This window comes from Entelurus aequoreus, linkage group LG01 (genome assembly GCF_033978785.1).
Source record: "Entelurus aequoreus isolate RoL-2023_Sb linkage group LG01, RoL_Eaeq_v1.1, whole genome shotgun sequence".
NCBI classification, from domain to species: domain Eukaryota; kingdom Metazoa; phylum Chordata; class Actinopteri; order Syngnathiformes; family Syngnathidae; genus Entelurus; species Entelurus aequoreus.
In genome coordinates this window covers 2,736,938-2,756,419 of record NC_084731.1, presented here as the reverse complement: position 1 = coordinate 2,756,419, position 19,482 = coordinate 2,736,938, and the positions used below count along the sequence as shown (strand labels likewise).

The 19,482-nt window shown below is 39.1% G+C and overlaps 1 protein-coding gene across 5 annotated transcripts in view; it reads left to right on the top strand.

Moving 5' to 3' along the window:
• The first annotated feature begins 6,459 nt into the window (after positions 1-6,459).
• The window catches only part of als2b (alsin Rho guanine nucleotide exchange factor ALS2 b), a 54,145-nt gene continuing 41,122 nt past the window's right edge, over positions 6,460-19,482 (top strand). For 3 of the 5 annotated variants that reach the window (XM_062042952.1, XM_062042971.1, XM_062042979.1), the window contains exons 1-5: positions 6,460-6,584; positions 6,776-6,863; positions 11,280-11,425; positions 11,497-12,458; positions 17,678-18,056. In XM_062042952.1, the coding sequence (XP_061898936.1) occupies positions 6,844-6,863; positions 11,280-11,425; positions 11,497-12,458; positions 17,678-18,056 (1,507 nt within the window). In that variant the 5' untranslated portion in view covers positions 6,460-6,584; positions 6,776-6,843. The remainder of the gene's footprint in view (positions 6,585-6,775; positions 6,864-11,279; positions 11,426-11,496; positions 12,459-17,677; positions 18,057-19,482) is intronic. The other 2 variants (XM_062042961.1, XM_062042988.1) reach the window with 1 other exon arrangement.

Below are 19,482 nucleotides of genomic sequence, written 5' to 3'. Positions count from 1 at the left end.
GGTGACCCCTGGTCTAAACACAGACTCTGGCAGTATTAATGCTATTTGGACCTCAGTGCTGCATTTGACACTGTCGACCACTCAATACTTTTGGACAGGTTGGAAAACTGGCTGGGGATCTCAGGCACAGTTTTAAGCTGGTTCAAGTCATATCTACAAGATAGGAACTATTTTGTTTCCATTGGAGACTTTGTATCAGAACCAACCAACGTAACGTGTGGAGTCCCCCAAGGTTCAATCTTGGGGCCGACTTTATTTAACATCTATATGCTCCCACTAGGACAGGGGTCGGCAACCCAAAATGTTGAAAGAGCCATATTGGACCAAAAATACAAAAACAAATCTGTCTGGAGCCGCAAAAAATTAAAAGCCATATTACATGTGTCATGAGATATACATTTAATTAAGAGGACTTAAAGGAAACTAAATGAGCTCAAATATAGCTACAAATGAGGCATAATGATGCAATATGTACATATCGCTAGCCTAAATAGCATGTTAGCATCGATTAGCTTGCAGTCATGCAGTGACCAAATATGTCTGATTAGCACTCCACACAAGTCAATAACATCAACAAAACTCACCTTTGTGCACTCATGCACAACGTTAAAAGTGTGGTGGACAAAATGGGACAGAAAAAGAAGTGGCATAAAACACGTCCTAGAAAGTCGGAGAAAGTTATACATGTAAACAAACTATACGGTGAGTTCAAGGACCGCCAAAATTAGTAGGACAAAACGGCGCTCGCCAAATACTCGAATCAGTAAAGCATGTTTAATATAAACAGTGTGATTTATAACATTTAGGGAGGTTTATGTCATGTTTGTCCTCCTACAGAAACCATACTAAAACAAAAAAATTGATTTTTTTTCCCCCTCATCTTTTTCCATTCTTCATACATTTTTGAAAAATCTCCAGAGAGCCACTAGGGCGGCGCTAAAGAGCCGCATGCTATTTAGCGGTTTAAAGTCATCCAACACCTTCGATCACTGTCCCGGAAAACCTCAAATAAAGCCAGAAATCTTGGGGTTATTTTACATTCTGATTTACATTTCGACAGTCACATCAAATCAATAACAAAATCGGCCTACTATCACCTCAAAAATGTAACAAGACTTAGAGGGCTCATGCCAGCTCAAGACTTAGAACAACTTGTACATGCCTTTATTACCAGTAGGCTAGACTATTGTAATGGTCTCCTTGCAAGTCTTCCCAAAAAAAACTGTCAGGCAGCTACAGCTTGTTCAGAACGCTGCTGCTAGAGTTCTAACAAAGACCAACAAATGTGAGCACATTACACCAATTCTTAAATCCTTACATTGGCTCCCTGTACATCAGAGAATTGATTTAAAAATCCTCCTGCTCACATATAAATCACTACATGGTCTAGGGCCCAAGTATATCACTGATATGCTCCCACTATATACGCCCTCTAGATCACCAAGATCTTCTGAGACCAATCTGTTAGCGGTTCCAAGAGTAAACTCAAATCAAGGGAGATCATCATTCAGTCACTATGCAACAAATAGCTGGAATAAACTTCCTGAAGATGTCAGACTTTCCCCAACTCTGACTACTTTTAAAACTAGACTGAAGACTTTTATGTTCACCTTAGCTTTCAGCTAAATCTTTTAATCTTTTAACTTTTAACATCCGCACTGTTTTTATTTCTATTGTCTGCATTTTAATTTTGCTTTTATTTCCTCTCATTTCACTTTGTTGTCTGTGAAGCACTTTGAGTCTGCCTTGTGTATGAAAAGTGCTCTACAAATAAAGTTGCCTTGCCTTGTTGTCCACATCAGTGGTTCTCATACTTGTCTCACCAAGTAGCACCGTTATGACCAACATTAAAATGGCGTAGCGTAGTATCAATCAATCAATCAATCAATGTTTATTTATATAGCCCTAAATCACAAGTGTCTCAAAGGGCTGTACAAGCCACAACGACATCCTCGGTACAGAGCCCACATACGGGCAAGGAAAAACTCACCCCAGTGGGACGTCGGTGAATGACTATGAGAAACCTTGGAGAGGACCGCATATGTGGGTAACCCCCCCCTCTAGTGGAGACCGAAAGCAATGGATGTCGAGTGGGTCTGACATAACATTGTGAAAGTCCAGTCCACAGTGAATCCAACACATCAGCGAGAGTCCAGTCCACAGCGGGGCCAACAGGAAACCATCCCGAGCGGAGACGGGTCAGCAGCGCAGAGATGTCCCCAACCGATGCACAGGCTAGTGGTCCACCCGGGGTCCCGACTCTGGACAGCCAGCACTTCATCCATGGCCACCGGACCTATGCAACTCCCCCTCGCAAGGGACAGGGGAGAAGAGGAGAGAAGAAAAGAAACGGCAGATCAACTGGTCTAAAAAAGGGGGGTCTATTTAAAGGCTAGATTATACAAATGAGTTTTAAGATGGGACTTAAATGCTTCTACTGAGGTAGCATCTCTAACTGTTACCGGGAGGGCATTCCAGAGTACTGGAACCCCAATAGAAAACGCTCTATAGCCCGCAGACTTTTTTTTGGCTCTGGGAATCACTAATAAGCCGGAGTTCTTTGAACGCAGATTTCTTGTCGGGACATATGGTACAATACAATCGGCGAGATAGGCTGGAGCTAAACCGTGTAGTATTTTATACGTAAGTAGTAAAACCTTAAAGTCGCATCTTAAGTGCACAGGAAGCCCGTGCAGGTGAGCCAGTATAGGCGTAATATGATCAAACTTTCTTGTTTTTGTCAAAAGCCTTGCAGCCGCATTTTGTACCAACTGTAATCTTTTAATGCTAGACATAGGGAGACCCGAAAATAATACGTTACAGTAATCGAGACGAGACGTAGTAGGCCTAAGTAATCATTCAAAACAAGGCATATGTTTATTTAACAAGAATACTTAATATTTTGGCCACATTCCACACAGTTTGAACAGTAACACTGTGTTTGAATACAGGAAAATACAACTTAAAGAATCAAATCACTGGCATACCACTAGATGGAACCCTCTTACCACGAGTGCCACACGTAGAGTCACTGCTCTATGTTATGCTACTCTGTTTCATCGTATGTTTGCCTCTGATTTAGATGTTTTCATGCCTTCATACTGCAATGACAACGAGTTATTAAACCCACTTGGAAAGTGTTTCTGTCAAGTTGAAAGTTAAAGTACCAATGATTGTCACACACACACTAGGTGTGGTGAGATTACCCTCTGCATTTGACCCATCACCCTCACCCCCTGGGGAGGTGAGAGGAGAGCAGTGAGCAGCAGCGGTGGCCGCGCCCAGGAATCATTTTTGGAGATTTAACCCCCCAATTCCAACTGTTGATGCTGAGTGCCAAGCAGGGAGGTAATGGCTCCCATTTTTTATAGTCTTTGGTATGACTCGGCCGGGGTTTGAACTCTCGACCTACCGATCAGACACTCTAACCAGTAGGCCAATGAGAGCCTGTCATTCGACCCCTCGAGTGACCAAAAAGGGAAACATCCAGTCCGATTGCGCTAAATATATTAACATTTAAAAAGTTTCCAACACCTTCCCTTTGTAGGGTAAGTCTGTCCAGCATATGCTGTTATCTAGCCCAAATTATTATCATTAGCAGCAGTGTATGTTATCATTGTTAATATTGTTATCATTATTATTTTGTAGTAGTAGTGGTAGTAATATTTATCAATGTCGTTATTGAGATATTAGCAGTAGCTGTAGTAATATTAGTTTTAATTGTTATTTTTGCTGTGAGTGGTAGTGATAGCTATTGTTTTTACTATTGTTGTGATCATTATTAGTAGTTTGTAGTTAGTTTTTACTAGTTATTTTTGCTGTGAGTAGTAGTGATAGCTATTGTTTTTACTGTACTGTAAGCGGTAGAAAATGGATGGATGGATGGATTATTAGTAGTTAGTTTTTAGTAGTTATTTTTGCTGTGAGTGGTAGTGATAGCTATTGTTTTTTACTGTACTATCCTATTGTTGTGATTATTATTAGTAGTTAGTTTTAGTAGTTATTTTTGCTGTGAGTAGTAGTGATAGCTATTGTTTTTACTATAAGCGGTAGAAAATGGATGGATGGATGGATGGATGGATTATTAGTAGTTAGTTTTTAGTAGTTATTTTTGCTGTGAGTGGTAGTGATAGTGATACTATCCCATTGTTGTTGTGATTATTATTAGTAGTTAGTTTTAGTAGTTATTTTTGCTGTGAGTAGTAGTGATAGCTATTGTTTTTACTGTACTATCCTATTGTTGTTGTGATTATTATTATTAGTTTGTAGTTAGTTTTTAGTAGTTATTTTTGCTGTGAGTAGTAGTGATAGCTATTGTTTTTACTGTACTGTAAGCGGTAGAAAATGGATGGATGGATGGATTATTAGTAGTTAGTTTTTAGTAGTTATTTTTGCTGTGAGTGGTAGTGATAGCTATTGTTTTTACTGTACTATCCTATTGTTGTTGTGATTATTATTAGTAGTTAGTTTTTAGTAGTTATTTTTGCTGTGAGTGGTAGTGATAGTGATACTATCCTATTGTTGTTGTGATTATTATTAGTAGTTAGTTTTAGTAGTTATTTTTGCTGTGAGTAGTAGTGATAGCTATTGTTTTTACTGTACTATCCTATTGTTGTTGTGACTATTATTAGTAGTTTGTAGTTAGTTTTTAGTAGTTATTTTTGCTGTGAGTAGTAGTGATAGCTATTGTTTTTTACAGTACTATCCTATTGTTGTGATTATTAGTAGTAGTTATTTTTGCTGTGAGTAGTAGTGATAGCTATTGTTTTTACTGTACTATCCTATTGTTGTGATTATTATTAGTAGTTAGTTTTTAGTAGTTATTTTTGCTGTGAGTGGTAGTGATAGCTATTGTTTTTTACTGTACTATCCTATTGTTGTTGTGATTATTATTAGTAGTTAGTTTTTAGTAGTTATTTTTGCTGTGAGTAGTAGTGATAGCTATTGTTTTTACTGTACTATCCTATTGTTGTTGTGACTATTATTAGTAGTTTGTAGTTAGTTTTTAGTAGTTATTTTTGCTGTGAGTAGTAGTGATAGCTATTGTTTTTTACTGTACTATCCTATTGTTGTTGTGATTATTATTAGTAGTTAGTTTTTAGTAGTTATTTTTGCTGTGAGTGGTAGTGATAGCTATTGTTTTTTACTGTACTATCCTATTGTTGTTGTGATTATTATTAGTAGTTAGTTTTTAGTAGTTATTTTTGCTGTGAGTGGTAGTGATAGTGATACTATCCTATTGTTGTTGTGATTATTATTAGTAGTTAGTTTTTAGTAGTTATTTTTGCTGTGAGTAGTAGTGATAGCTATTGTTTTTACTGTGCTATCCTATTGTTGTTGTGATTATTATTATTAGTTTGTAGTTAGTTTTTAGTAGTTATTTTTGCTGTGAGTAGTAGTGATAGCTATTGTTTTTTACAGTACTATCCTATTGTTGTGATTATTATTAGTAGTTATTTTTGCTGTGAGTAGTAGTGATAGCTATTGTTTTTACTGTACTATCCTATTGTTGTGATTATTATTAGTAGTTAGTTTTTAGTAGTTATTTTTGCTGTGAGTAGTAGTGATAGCTATTGTTTTTACTGTACTATCCTATTGTTGTTGTGATATTATTAGTAGTTTGTAGTTAGTTTTTAGTAGTTATTTTTGCTGTGAGTAGTAGTGATAGCTATTGTTTTTTACTGTACTATCCTATTGTTATTGTGATTATTATTAGTAGTTATTTTTGCTGTGAGTAGTAGTGATAGCTATTGTTTTTTTACAGTACTATCCTATTGTTGTTGTGATTATTATTAGTAGTTATTTTTGCTGTGAGTAGTAGTGATAGCTATTGTTTTTTACAGTACTATCCTATTGTTGTTGTGATTATTATTAGTAGTTCTTTTTGCTGTGCGTAGTAGTGATAGCTATTGTTTTTTTTACCGTACTATTCTATTGTTGTTGTGATTATTATTAGTAGTTTGTAGTTAGTTTTTAGTAGTTATAGAAGTAGCACTGCTATTGCAACAGGGCTACTAAAGTATTAATTATAATGTCAGTTTACAGTTTGAGTTGCTGCACTCGGATTGCAAAGGTTATTAAAAAGTCGTCCGGTGGTTTGTATTTTCAGTCCTGAACATTCAAAGTCGTTCAATTGTATTCATTTGAGAGGGACAAGCGGTAAAAAAAATGGATGGGTGTTTTTTAATCGCTTTAAACCCCGCGCTCCTTATTTTGATCATTTTCAGCTTCCGTTGAAGAGCTGGAGCAGTTTCGCACAACGAAGACGTCTCACTCGGATGTAATGTCGGGTATCTGTTTATATTTGTTCTTATTTTGAAGTTTAACTTGTCCGTGTGTGCTCGAAGCTTCATCATATGGTACTTAAGTTATATTAACTTATATTTCGTGACACATTGAAAGGCAAAGTTTTAAATGTAAACAATTATTCTAACCGGCTACTTCCCGGCGTGTCACTACCCATAGTGGCCATCGCCTCTGTAAACGATCTTTGCTCGTCGCCTCGTCAACAGCTATTGCTAGCATCTTTTAGCACAACATAACGACACGGCGTCATCGTCAACGTTAGGAATGCGAAGAAAATGGTAAGAATAATGTGTCAAATATCGCTCAGGGAGTATTATAAATGTGTGCCTACGTCTTTTTAGTTGAATGAGTTCGCTAATGGTAGTCCTGTGTTGTTATTATTATTATTATTGTTATTATTGAGGACTGTGCCGATATGGCGACACTTGCTAGTGTCTTGTCTCTCACATTTATGTCTCCTTCCCAACAGAAAGCAGTTTAAAAGCTGACTATGAGGGATGTTTTGTAACACACTCATGGAGGAATAAAAGATAACGGATGGAAACCCAGAGGAGGTGGTAAGAGGATCGATCCGTTGTTATGTTCGCCTGCTTGTGATCACCATGTGATATCACTACAGATACCACCATGTGAAATCACTACAGATACCACCATGTGAAATCACTACAGATACCACCATGTGATATTACTACAGATACCACCATGTGAAATCACTACAGATACCACCATGTGATATCACTACAGATATCACCATGTTAGAGTGAAAGTTAAAGTACCAATGGTAGTCACACGCACGCTAGGTGTGGTGAAATTTGTCCTCTGCATTTGACCCATAACCCTTGTTCCACCCCCTGGGAGGTGAGGGGAGCAGTGAGCAGCAGCGGTGGCCGCGCCTGGGAATAATTTTTGGTGATTTAACCCCCAATGACGCTGAGTGCCAAGCAGGGAGGTAATGGGTCCCTTTTTTGTAGTCTTTGGTATGACGTGATATCACTACAGATATCAGTCTGTCATCCACTCACCTCCCAGGGGGTGAGGGTGATGGGTCAAATGCAGAGGATAATTTCGCCACCCCTAGTGTGTGTGTGACTATCATTGGTACTTAAACTTTAATATATATATATATATATATATATATATATATATATATATATATATATATATATATATATATATATATATATATATATATATATATATATATATATATATATATATATATATATATATGTGTGTGTGTGTGTGTGTGGGAAAAAATCACAAGACTATTTCATCTCTACAGGCCTGTTTCATGAGGGTTTCCTCAATCATCAGGAGATTTTTTTTTTTTTTTTTTTGATAATCTAATTAAGACATATATATATATATATATATATATATATATATATATATATATATATATATATATATATATATATATATATATATATATATATATATATATGTTTGTTTTTTGTTTGTTTTTTTTGTTTTTGTTTTTTTGGATAATCTAATTAAGACATATATATATATATATATATATATATATATATATATATATATATATATATATATATATATGTATGTATGTATATATATATATATATATATATATATATATATGTATGTATATATATATATATATATATATATATATATATATATATATATATATATATATATATATATATATATATATATATATATATATATATATATATATATATACAAATCCCGTTTCCATATGAGTTGGGAAATTGTGTTAGATGTAAATATAAATGGAATACAATGATTTGCAAATCCTTTTCAAGCCATATTCAGTTGAATGCACTACAAAGACAAGATATTTGATGTTCAAACTCATAAACTTTATTTTTTTTTTGCAAATAATAATTAACTTAGAATTTCATGGCTGCAACACGTGCCAAAGTAGTCGGGAAAGGGCATGTTCACCACTGTGTTACATGGCCTTTCCTTTTAACAACACTCAACAAACGATTGGGAACTGAGGAAACTAATTGTTGAAGCTTTGAAAGTGGAATTCTTTCCCATTCTTGTTTTATGTAGAGCTTCAGTCGTTCAACAGTCCGGGGTCTCCGCTGTCGTATTTTACGCTTCATAATGCGCCACACCTTTTCCATGGGAGACAGGTCTGGACTGCAGGCGGGCCAGGAAAGTACCCGCACTCTTTTTTTACGAAGCCACGCTGTTGTAACACGTGCTGAATGTGGCTTGGCATTGTCTTGCTGAAATAAGCAGGGGCGTCCATGAAAAAGATGGCAGCATACAGTATGTTGTTCCAAAACCTGTATGTACCTTTCAGCATTAATGGTGCCTTCACAGATGTGTAAGTTACCCATGCCTTGGGCACTAATACACCCCCATACCATCACACATGCTGCCTTTTACACTTTGCGTCGATATCAGTCTGGATGGTTCGCTTCCCCTTTGGTCCGAATATTTCCAAAAACAATTTGAAATGTGGACTCGTCAGACCACAGAACACTTTTCCACTTTGCATGAGTCCACCTTAGATGATCTCGGGGCCCATAGAAGCCGGCGGCGTTTCTGGGTGTTGTTGTTAAATGGCTTTGGCTTTGCATAGTAGAGCTTTAACTTGCACTTACAGATGTAGCAACCAACTGTATTTAGTGAGAGTGGTTTTCTGAAGTGTTCCTGAGCCCATGTGGTGATATCCTTTAGAGATTGATGTCAGTTTTTGATACAGTGCCGTCTGAGGGATGGAAGGTCACGGCCATTCAATATTGGTTTCCGGCCATGCCGCTTACGTGCAGTGATTTCTCCAGATTCTCTGAACCTTTTGATGATATTATGGAGCGTAGATGTTGAAATCCCTAAATTTCTTGCAATTGCACTTTGAGAAACGTTGTTCTTAAACTGTTTGACTATTTGCTCACGCAGTTGTGGACAAAGGGGTGCACCTCGCCCCATCCTTTCTAGTGAAAGACTGAGCATTTTTTGGGAAGCTGTTTTTATACCCAATCATGGCACCCACCTGTTCCCAATTAGCCTGCACACCTGTGGGATGTTCCAAATAAGTGTTTGATGAGCATTCCTCAACTTTATCAGTATTTATTGCCACCTTTCCCAACTTCTTTGTCACGTGTTGCTGGCATCAAATTCTAAAGTTAATGATTATTTGCAGAAAAAAAAAAGTTTATCAGTTTGAACATCAAATATGTTGTCTTTGTAGCATATTCAACTGAATATGGGTTGAAAATGATTCGCAAATCATTGTATTCCGTTTATATTTACATCTAACACAATTTCCCACCTCATGGAAACGGGGTTTGTATATATATATACCGGTATATATATACAATATATGGACAATGTGTAGTGTAAATTATGGTGATATGTATGTTATATGTATATACTTAGGCCTACTATGCTACAGTATTTTAATGTTGGTCATAATGGTGGTACTTGTAGAGCCAAGTTTTTTCTGAGGTGGTACTTGGTGAAAAAAGTTTTTCGAACCACTGGCTTCTATATTTTTGAGGGCATTTCTAGACACCCAAAGCGCTTCACAATGAGACCCATTATTCCTTCACTCCACATCCACACGATGATGGTGGTAAGCTACATTTGTAGCCACATGTTTAATCAAGTTCGAATGTTTTGCAACCACTGCCATATCTGGTGAGACTACATCTGACTGAGCATCTATAATAAAACTTGACATTTGATGTATTACTAATATATGTGTACAGCTCCACTAATGGACATTGGGGTGTTACTTTCAAAGGCAAAATTAAAGTATTGCTAGAAACATAATTTTATATGGGACTTTATTGTAATATACACTACCGTTCAAAAGTTTGGGGTCACATTGAAATGTCCTTATTTTTGAAGGAAAAGCACTGTACTTTTCAATGAAGATAACTTTAAACTAGTCTTAACTTTAAAGAAATACACTCTATACATTGCTAATGTGGTAAATGACTATTCTAGCTGCAAATGTCTGGTTTTTGGTGTAATATCTACATAGGTGTATAGAGGCCCATTTCCAGCAACTATCACTCCAGTGTTCTAATGGTACAATGTGTTTGCTCATTGGCTCAGAAGGCTAATTGATGATTAGAAAACCCTTGTGCAATCATGTTCACACATCTGAAAACACTTTAGCTCGTTACAGAAGCTACAAAACTGACCTTCCTTTTGAGCAGATTGAGTTTCTGGAGCATCACATTTGTGGGGTCAATTAAACGCTCAAAATGGCCAGAAAAAGAGAACTTTCATCTGAAACTCTACAGTCTATTCTTGTTCTTAGAAATGAAGGCTATTCCACAAAATTCTTTGGGTGACCCCAAACTTTTGAACGGTAGTGTATGTATAGTACATGTTCCAAAAAGAAAAAAGCATAAAACACAGTATATTTAAATATACTAAATGTAAAAAAGGGAGTAAATATTCAAAATAATCTAGTTTGGTTACGCCATCATGAGCGCAACACAAGGTTATAAAAGTTTCAACTACATTCTAAATAAGATGTCAAAAGCAAACTGAAATAAAATACACACAGCTTAAAGATTGATCAGTACCTATTTATGATGATTTAAATAAAATATAAAAGAAATATACCTGAACAGAATGCTCATGATGGTTACACCAAAAAGTAACGCTATGAATCGCGTTTTCCAAGTTTTTGGGACATTCTTATGCTATTTCCAAGCATCTCCTTTTTATTATCGTTGATTTTAAATGGTCAAACTAATGCATATTATATATGCATGCCCTAGTAAACAAAAAAAAAGTCATATTTATTTTGATTGTTACATTTTGAAGTACTTTTGTGCAGGTGGGTGCGAATGTACCCATTACCAGAGCTGTACACGTATGTATTAAAGTACTTCTGATTCTGATTCTCATGTCTAATACAAAAAAACTCATAGCATTGACATCTAATGTCTTCCAAAGCATTGGATCTAATCCATGACAAGCACATCTTTTTGTAAATCACGATCTTCCAGCTCTGGAGATGACGGTGAAGGAGAGAGAGGCCTGCTGCACACCTGGAAAGGCTACTCTTACAGTGTGGCCCCTGAGAGACTACTTCTTCCCCAGTCTGTTCTCCAGGTTGCTCTGGGTAGAAATCATGGAGTCTTGCTGGTGGAAGGTAAGCGTTGTGGTGTTCGCAATGTTAAAAAAAACACCTGACAGATTCGTATTCTTGTTATGCACATTCAGGTGGTCAGGTGTTCACTTTCGGGCATCTGCCATGGAAGCAAAGTCAAACGGCGGAGTTTACGGCTCCCACTTTAGAGAGCGCACTCGGTGGACAGCGAGTCGTTGCTCTGGCTGCTGGGAGTTTCCACAGTGGGGCGGTGACAGAGGATGGCGGCGTCCATATGTGGGGTGACAACAGCGCAGGACAGTGTGGTTTGTTGGGCCTCAGCTCCGTTCCCAACCCGACTCCAGTCGCTCTAGTGGACTCAGACTGCAGCCCCCTGCAGCACACTGTACCGGTACTGGAGCTTGCCTGTGGGGAGCAGCACACTCTGGCACTCTCGGTCCAGCGGGAGGTATGGGCTTGGGGAAGTGGTTGCCAGTTGGGCCTCAACACCACAGTTGTTCCTGTCTGGAAACCACAGAAGGTTGAACAACTGGCTGGCAGGTTTGTACTTCAAGTGACCTGTGGCGCCTTGCACAGTCTGGCTTTGGTACGCTGCCTCACCCCCCAGGATGTCAAGCGGCCCCCTGCAGACAAATGTGGGCAATGTAAGCAGCTGCTATACACCATGACTGACAAAGAGGACCACGTCATCATTTCTGACAGTCACTACTGCCCACCTGGATTAGAGCAGCCTGAAGATGTTGGAAGGCTTGAGGTGTCCTTATCTACTCCTCTACTCAAGACTTCTCCATCAGAACCTACCCTTTCTTCCCAAACACCTGCCTCACCTCCAGCACCTGTCAACAACAATGACCCCTTCCAAAATGTGGACAAACAAGAGTCATGTGTGGCTGAGGAGGGACTACCTACGTTGAACTTTGACCTCCCTGAGGCTCAGTGCAGTCTGGCAACAAGTGCCAAATGTTCACCTTATCCAGATGAGCAGGCCGTCAAAGATTACCTGCAGAAGCTCTTAGATAACACTCAGGCTGAGAAAACACCAAAGGTGACAAAGGGAGGACTGCATAACCTGCTGGTGAGTGTTGCAGTTACAAAAACAGAACTTAAATTGGATTAAATGTGATTCCATACCTGGGAGAAGCACTTTAATGCTGATAGAGCAGCTGTTTATAAAGTAAAACACAGTGCACCTACTGGGAAAAGTAAATAATAGAGAATAAGTACCGTATTTTCCAGACCATAAGCGATTGTAAGGCGCACTGTCGATGAACGAGTATATTCAGGTCTATTTTCACACAAAAGGCGCACCGTATTATAAGCAGTGTTGGGACTAACTGTAACGCCGTTATTTTCAGTGGTAACGAGTAATCTAACGCGTTATTTTTTTATATTCAGTAACTCAGTTACCGTTACTACATGATGCGTTACTGCGTTATTTTACGTTATTTTTTATGTAGCATCGGCTAGAAACAGAAGATCTGAGTGTGTTTTATTGCAGCGCTGCGGTGTTGTCCTTCTGTGTCACAAGGAAAAGAAAAGGCGTGCTTTGTTTGGATGGGGGCCGGGTGGGGGTTCCCAGACCGTAGTTGAGGGGCGCAGCAGGGGAGACGTCCTATGTACTTCGGGGCTAACAACCTTCACTTTACCCGGAAGTAGGTCTTTACAGCTGAGGGTGAATGACGAGGCCGGCGGTTTGTTGCAACTTTGTGACTTTATTGGACGCAGCCATGAACCAAGCTAGAGCACCTGCACGCACTCACTGTTGCCGCTCCCTCACCTCTCTCGCCCACTCACTCACTGACGTCACTCACCTCACATGCTGTCATATCTTAAAGGGCCACACACACACATACGCTACTCTCATAACAACTAACAAGACATCATGGCGAAGCCAGAGGTCGAGTTTCTTAACATGGAGACATTCTCAATACTTTTCTTTTGTCGAGCACAAAGAAAATAACATTTTAGTTAAATGTAAGTTGTGTCTTGGATCAAAGATCCTATCCACTTAAAGTTAAAGTTAAAGTGCCATTATGTTGCAGCTATTTAAAATAGTTTTGTCAATTCGTTCTGGCCTGAAATAAAATGGCCCTTTGAAACATATCTTTGTCTTTGTGTGTGGTATGTAGACCACATTGCTTAGCAGAGTTCAGTGATGCAAATGCATGTCAAGTTGATCAACAGATTGTATTATTCTCCAGTGTAATAACAGTACTGAAATGAAGGCTAAAAGGGCATTACTGGGAGCCTTAAAGGCCTACTGAAATGATTTTTATTTATTTAAACGGGAATAGCAGATCCATTCTATGTGTCATACTTGATCATTTCGCGATATTGCCATATTTTTTCTGAAAGGATTTAGTAGAGAAAATCGACGATAAAGTTCGCAACTTTTGCTCGCTGATAAAAAAAAGCCTTGCCTGTACCGGAAGTAGCGTGACGTCACAGGAGCTAGTATTCCTCACAATTCCCCGTTGTTTACAATGGAGCGAGAGAGATTCGGACCGAGAAAGTGATGATTACCCCATTAATTTGAGCGAGGATGAAAGATTCGTAGATGAGGAACGTTACAGTGAAGGACTTGAGAGGCAGTGATGGACGTATCTTTTTTCGCTCTGACCGTAACTTAGGTACAAGCTGGCTCATTGGATTCCACACTCTCCTTTTTCTATTTTGGATCACAGATTTGTATTTTAAACCACCTCGGATACTATATCCTCTTGAAAATGAGCGTCGAGAACTCGAAATGGACATTCAGTGCCTTTTATCTCCACGACAATACATCGGCGAAATGCTTTAGCTACGAGCTAACATGATAGCATCGTGCTTTAACTGCATATAGAAACAAAAAAAATAAACCCCTGACTGGAAGGATAGATAGAAAATCAACAATACTATTAAACCGTGGACATGTAAATACACGGTTAATGCTTTCCAGGCTGGCGAAGGTTAACAATGCTGTGCTAACGACGCCATTGAAGCTAACTTAGCAACCGGACCGCACAGAGCTATGCTAAAAACATTAGCTCTCCACCTACGCCAACCAGCCCTCATCTGCTAATCAACACCCGTGCTCACCTGCGTTCCAGCGATCGGCGGAAGGACGAAGGACTTCACCCGATGCGTTTGGCGGCCCGGAGACGTAGGAAGTCAAGGTGAGGTCGGCGGCTAGCGCGGCTAGCGCTCCAACAAAGTCCTCCTGGTTGTGTTGCTGTAGTCCGCTGCTAATACACCGATCCCACCTACAACTGTCTTCTTTGCAGCCTTCATTGTTCATTAAACAAATGGCAAAATATGTCCAGAATACTGTGGAATTATGAAATGAAAACAGAGCTTTTTGTATAGGATTCTACGGGGTACCATAACTTCCGTTACTCTGACTTCGTCACGCGCATACGTCATCATACCGCGACGTTTCAGCCGGATATTTCCCGGGAATTTTAAATGTCACTTTATAAGTTAACCCGGCCGTATTGGCATGTGTTGCAATGTTAAGATTTCATCATTGATATATAAACTATCAGACTGTGTGGTCGGTAGTAGTGGGTTTCAGTAGGCCTTTAAAAAAAAAAAAAGAGGTAACTAAATAGTTATTTTCACAGTAACCCATTACTATTTGGTGTTAGTAACTGAGTTACTTTTGAAGTAAAGTAACTAGTAACTGTAACTAGTTACTGGTTTTCAGTAACTAACCCAACACTGATTATAAGGCGCATGTAAGGGGTCATATTATGATTTATTTTTTTTCTACATCTAAAACACTTCCTTGTGGTCTACATAACATGCAATGTTGCATAGATTATGTTTTAAAGAACGTTTTCAAGCTAGTTTCTGACTAGTCTCTTCAGGATGCTGCTTTTGTTGTAGTTTTTAGCGCTTACATAGCGAGTCCGCTGACAGACAAGTTAGAACTATACACTACTTTGTATTAGAAAGGGCAACAAGAGGATAGAGAATAAGAAGGAGCTTATTGACTACGGCGTGGGTTACATTGGCGGACGCCTGCACATTTTCGGGACTTATGCAGATCCCAAATACAAAACAGCGGGTACCAATAGGTCAGAAAGGTTGTGTTTGCATAATAAACACAAATGCCAGATAATATGTCTCCTAATTGGTGCCATTTTGGGGTCTTTTTACACACACCGTAATAATACCTGTGTGTTGAAGTACAGTAGTCTGACTACTGTAGCCGTAATGTTTTGACAGTCCTTCAAGTAGCTTACCAAAGTCGTACTAAAACATTTTGACCGATCTTTGAGCGCTCTGTGTAATGTTTTATATTCTCAATGAAACATCAAAGTTGTGGTCTTGCTTGCTCGCCGGTACTTGCTAGCGTCATTTATTGAACAGGCCTCAACCTGCAGTCCACACGTATCACTTATGTGTGACGGCCATCTACTGGTCACATATTATTACACCATTTACCACAACTAGTATAAGCACAACCAGAAAAAATACTTTTATAAGATGCAAGGTCGATTTTTGAGAATATTAAATGATTTTAAGTGCACCTTATAGTCTGAAAAATACGGTAGTATGAAAGTGGAAATTTCGAGCTGTCCTGAAGCTCCAGTGTTTCCCATACAGTAATTTATTTGTTACAGCCCACCAGGAATAAATTGGGACCGCCATTAATTGATTTGGCGCTACCTGTTGCACTTGCTCCTAAACACATATTTATGAGACCGTTTGAATGTAGCTTGTGGTCTTAACTCTGTCCAGTAGATGTTGAACAATTTCCCTTGTGGATCATTAAAGTTTGTCTAAGTCTAGATGGCACTGTAACTATCATCTCATAGTTTGACAGAGAACGTGTTGCCAATTTAATGTTTTTAGCTATTAATTCGGGGAATATTTCTAGTACTCTAGATCAGGGGTTCCCGCAGTTTTTTCCTCCAGGTGCCAAAGTAAACATATGTCATTAAGCCGTGAGCCAAACAGAGATTTTAAGCGTAGTGCGAGTGTAGAGCATCACATTCGATAGATGAAAACTGGTTAGCCTTGCGGGCATGTCATCAATGATTGTGTGAGTTTGAAAGAGATTAGTATGAATTTGTTTTACATTTGGGAACCACCCTGTGATGGACCAATCCAGATTTGGCCCCACTTTGGGCACCCCCGGCTCTAGATTCTGTTTCCAAAAAAAGCGGAAAAACTAAAGGCTTTTCTGGTATTATTGGACATTTTTAAAGACTCTTAATACTGTATGTATAGCTGTACACCCCGCCCTGCACGCACACACACACGCTTTCATCTTGCTTCTGACCAGAATCGTCAGAAGTAATAACTTGTATGTTTTTAAACATATTTGTAGGGGGGCAACACAGTGGAACAGGGGTTAGTGCGTGGGCCTCACAATACGAAGGTCCTGGGCTCGGGATCTTTCTGTGTGGAGTTTGTTCTCCCCGTGACTGCGTGGGTTCCCTCCGGGTACTCCGGCTTCCTCCCACCTCCAAAGACATGCACCTGGGGATAGGCTCCTCCCACCTCCAAAGACATGCACCTGGGGATAGGCCCCTCCCACTTCCAAAGACATGCACCTGGGGATAGGTTGATTGGCAACACTAAATGGTCCCTAGTGTGTGAATGTGACTGTGAATGTTGTCTATCTGTGTTGGCCCTGCGATGAAGTGGCGACTTGTCCAGGGTAGGGCTGCAACAACTAATCGATTAAATCGATTAAAATCGATTATTAAAATAGTTGCCGATTAATTTAGTCATCGATTCGTTGGATCTATGCTATGCGCATGCGCAGAGTTTTTTATTTTTTATTTATTTTTTTAAAAATAATTTTTTTGTTATTTTTTAATTTTTTTAAATAAACCTTTATTTATGAACTGCAACATGTACAAACAGCTGAGAAACAATAATCAAAATAAGTATGGTGCCAGTATGCTGTTTTTTTTCAATAAAATACTGGATAGGATAGAAGTGTAGTTTGTCTCTTTTATCCGATTATTAATCGATTACTCGAAGTAATAATCGACAGATTAATCGATTATCAAATTAATCGTTAGTTGCAGCCCTAGTCCAGGGTGTACCGCGCCTTCCGCCCGAATGCAGCTGAGATAGGCTCCAGCACCCTCCGCGACCCTAAAAAAGGGACAAGCGGTAGAAAATGGATGGATGGACATTTGTAGGGCTTATTAGCTAAAAATGACCTGCACATGCACATTATACATCAGCCTCCCCCATCCTGCAACTGGACACCATGAATACATTGCAGTGCTGTGGGAAACACTGGAGTCCTCTTTATTTTTTTGTAACCCAAATGTGTTGTTTTTCTTTCAGCCATCAGCATCCGGACTCATCGGCACCTCTTCTACAAATGCCCTCAACAGTCTGGTGGCCTCTTGCGCCTCGGCAGTGGGTGAGAGGGTCGCCTCCACCTACGAAGCCTTGTCCCTCAAGAAAATGATGGGCCTCTACCTTCCCGGAACGTTAAGATCGGGTGGGCCAGTCAGTTTTACAGGAGACGTTCCCAGAGCTGGTGAGAACACCCCCGAGCATGTCCGCCAAGAAGACTCCATGCAGGCCAAGAAGAGTTCCAGCACAGGAGATATTCGTGAAGAGGAGGCAGAGCGCATGCAGCGCCGCCTCTCGCTCCCGGGACTCCTCTCACAGGGTAGATACGCTGTTCACCTCTTATCCTCCTCCTATGCACTGCTATGTAAGTACGCCTCGTGTCTGTGCTTACTGGCGTCAAGTGCATGTTTGTACTGCTGTTCATTGTGTTCATATCAAATTGCAATCGACAACAAGGAAGTTACCAATTATATTTTCCTTATTGTAGAAACTATGATACTTTTCTATTTCATTTCACCCCATTAGTGTTCAGTTTCCAGGCATGGTGGTATGCTTTAATTCAGTGGTCCCCAACCTTTTTGTACTTGCGGACCGGTCAATGCTTGAAAATTTGTCCCACGGACCGGGGGGTGGGAGGGGTAGTAAAAAAAAAATTTAAATTTTTTTTTTATTTTTTTAATTTTTTTTGTCATAAATAAATACAATCATGTGTGCTTACGGACTGTATCCCTGCAGACTGTATTGATATATATTGATATATAATGTATATATTGTGTTTTTTATGTTGATTTAATTTAATTTTTTTTTTTTTATTATTTTTTTTTTTTTAACTTCTTGTGCGGCCGCGGCCCGGTACCAATCGGTCCACGGACCACTGCTTTAATTCACTGGTGGAGGATGGAGCTTCACACACACTACTGTCCATTGTTGGTCAACAGAAAAAGTCCCTTTTATGACCAACTTTGTATGTCATTTATTGGAAAATTACACCACTGGTGTCTTATGATGCCACGCAAGTTATAAAGCTGACACAATCAGGCCTTCCCGTCTGTGGGGAATTGTTCTGTGGATATCTAACCTGACCTTGGTCCTCCGTTAAAAACTGCACGTGGAATTCTGATTAAAAGTCTTCGTACGTCAAAAACCCCAAATTTGCAGGCAAACAAAAATGTTGTTTCACATGCGTACTTCACTTCATAACCCTCACGCCATCTCAACGCCCTGACGTCACCATAGAAGGTCATTACCAATAGAGTGATATTTGGAGTCGTGGTGTTCTGCCTGGGTGTGCCACACAGAACGTTAAAAAAACAAAAACAAATGTTAACACCCGTGTTTTTAGAGATTTGTGTCTAATTGATGGAACATTTTGATGTAAAGTGGAGAAGAACCTTTTTAACATTAACTCCATGGTAAAAAAAAAGAAAAATATTGTAACTATTATTATTAGGAAGTCACTTGGTGTATTATTTAGTCCAGTGGTTCTCAAATGGGGGTACGCGTACCCCTGGGGGTACTTGAAGGTATGCCAAGGGGTACGTGAGATTTTTTCTAAATGTCTGTCAAAAAGAACTGTGAAAAGAAATGCAACAATGCAATATTCAATGTTGACAGCTAGATTTTTCGTGGACATGTTCCATAAATATTGATGTTAAAGATTTCTTTTTTTGTGAAGAAATTTTTTTAATTAAGTTCATGAATCCAGATGGATCTCTATTACAATCCCCAAAGAGGGCACTTTAAATTGATGATTACTTCTATGTGTAGAAATCTTTATTTATAATTTAATC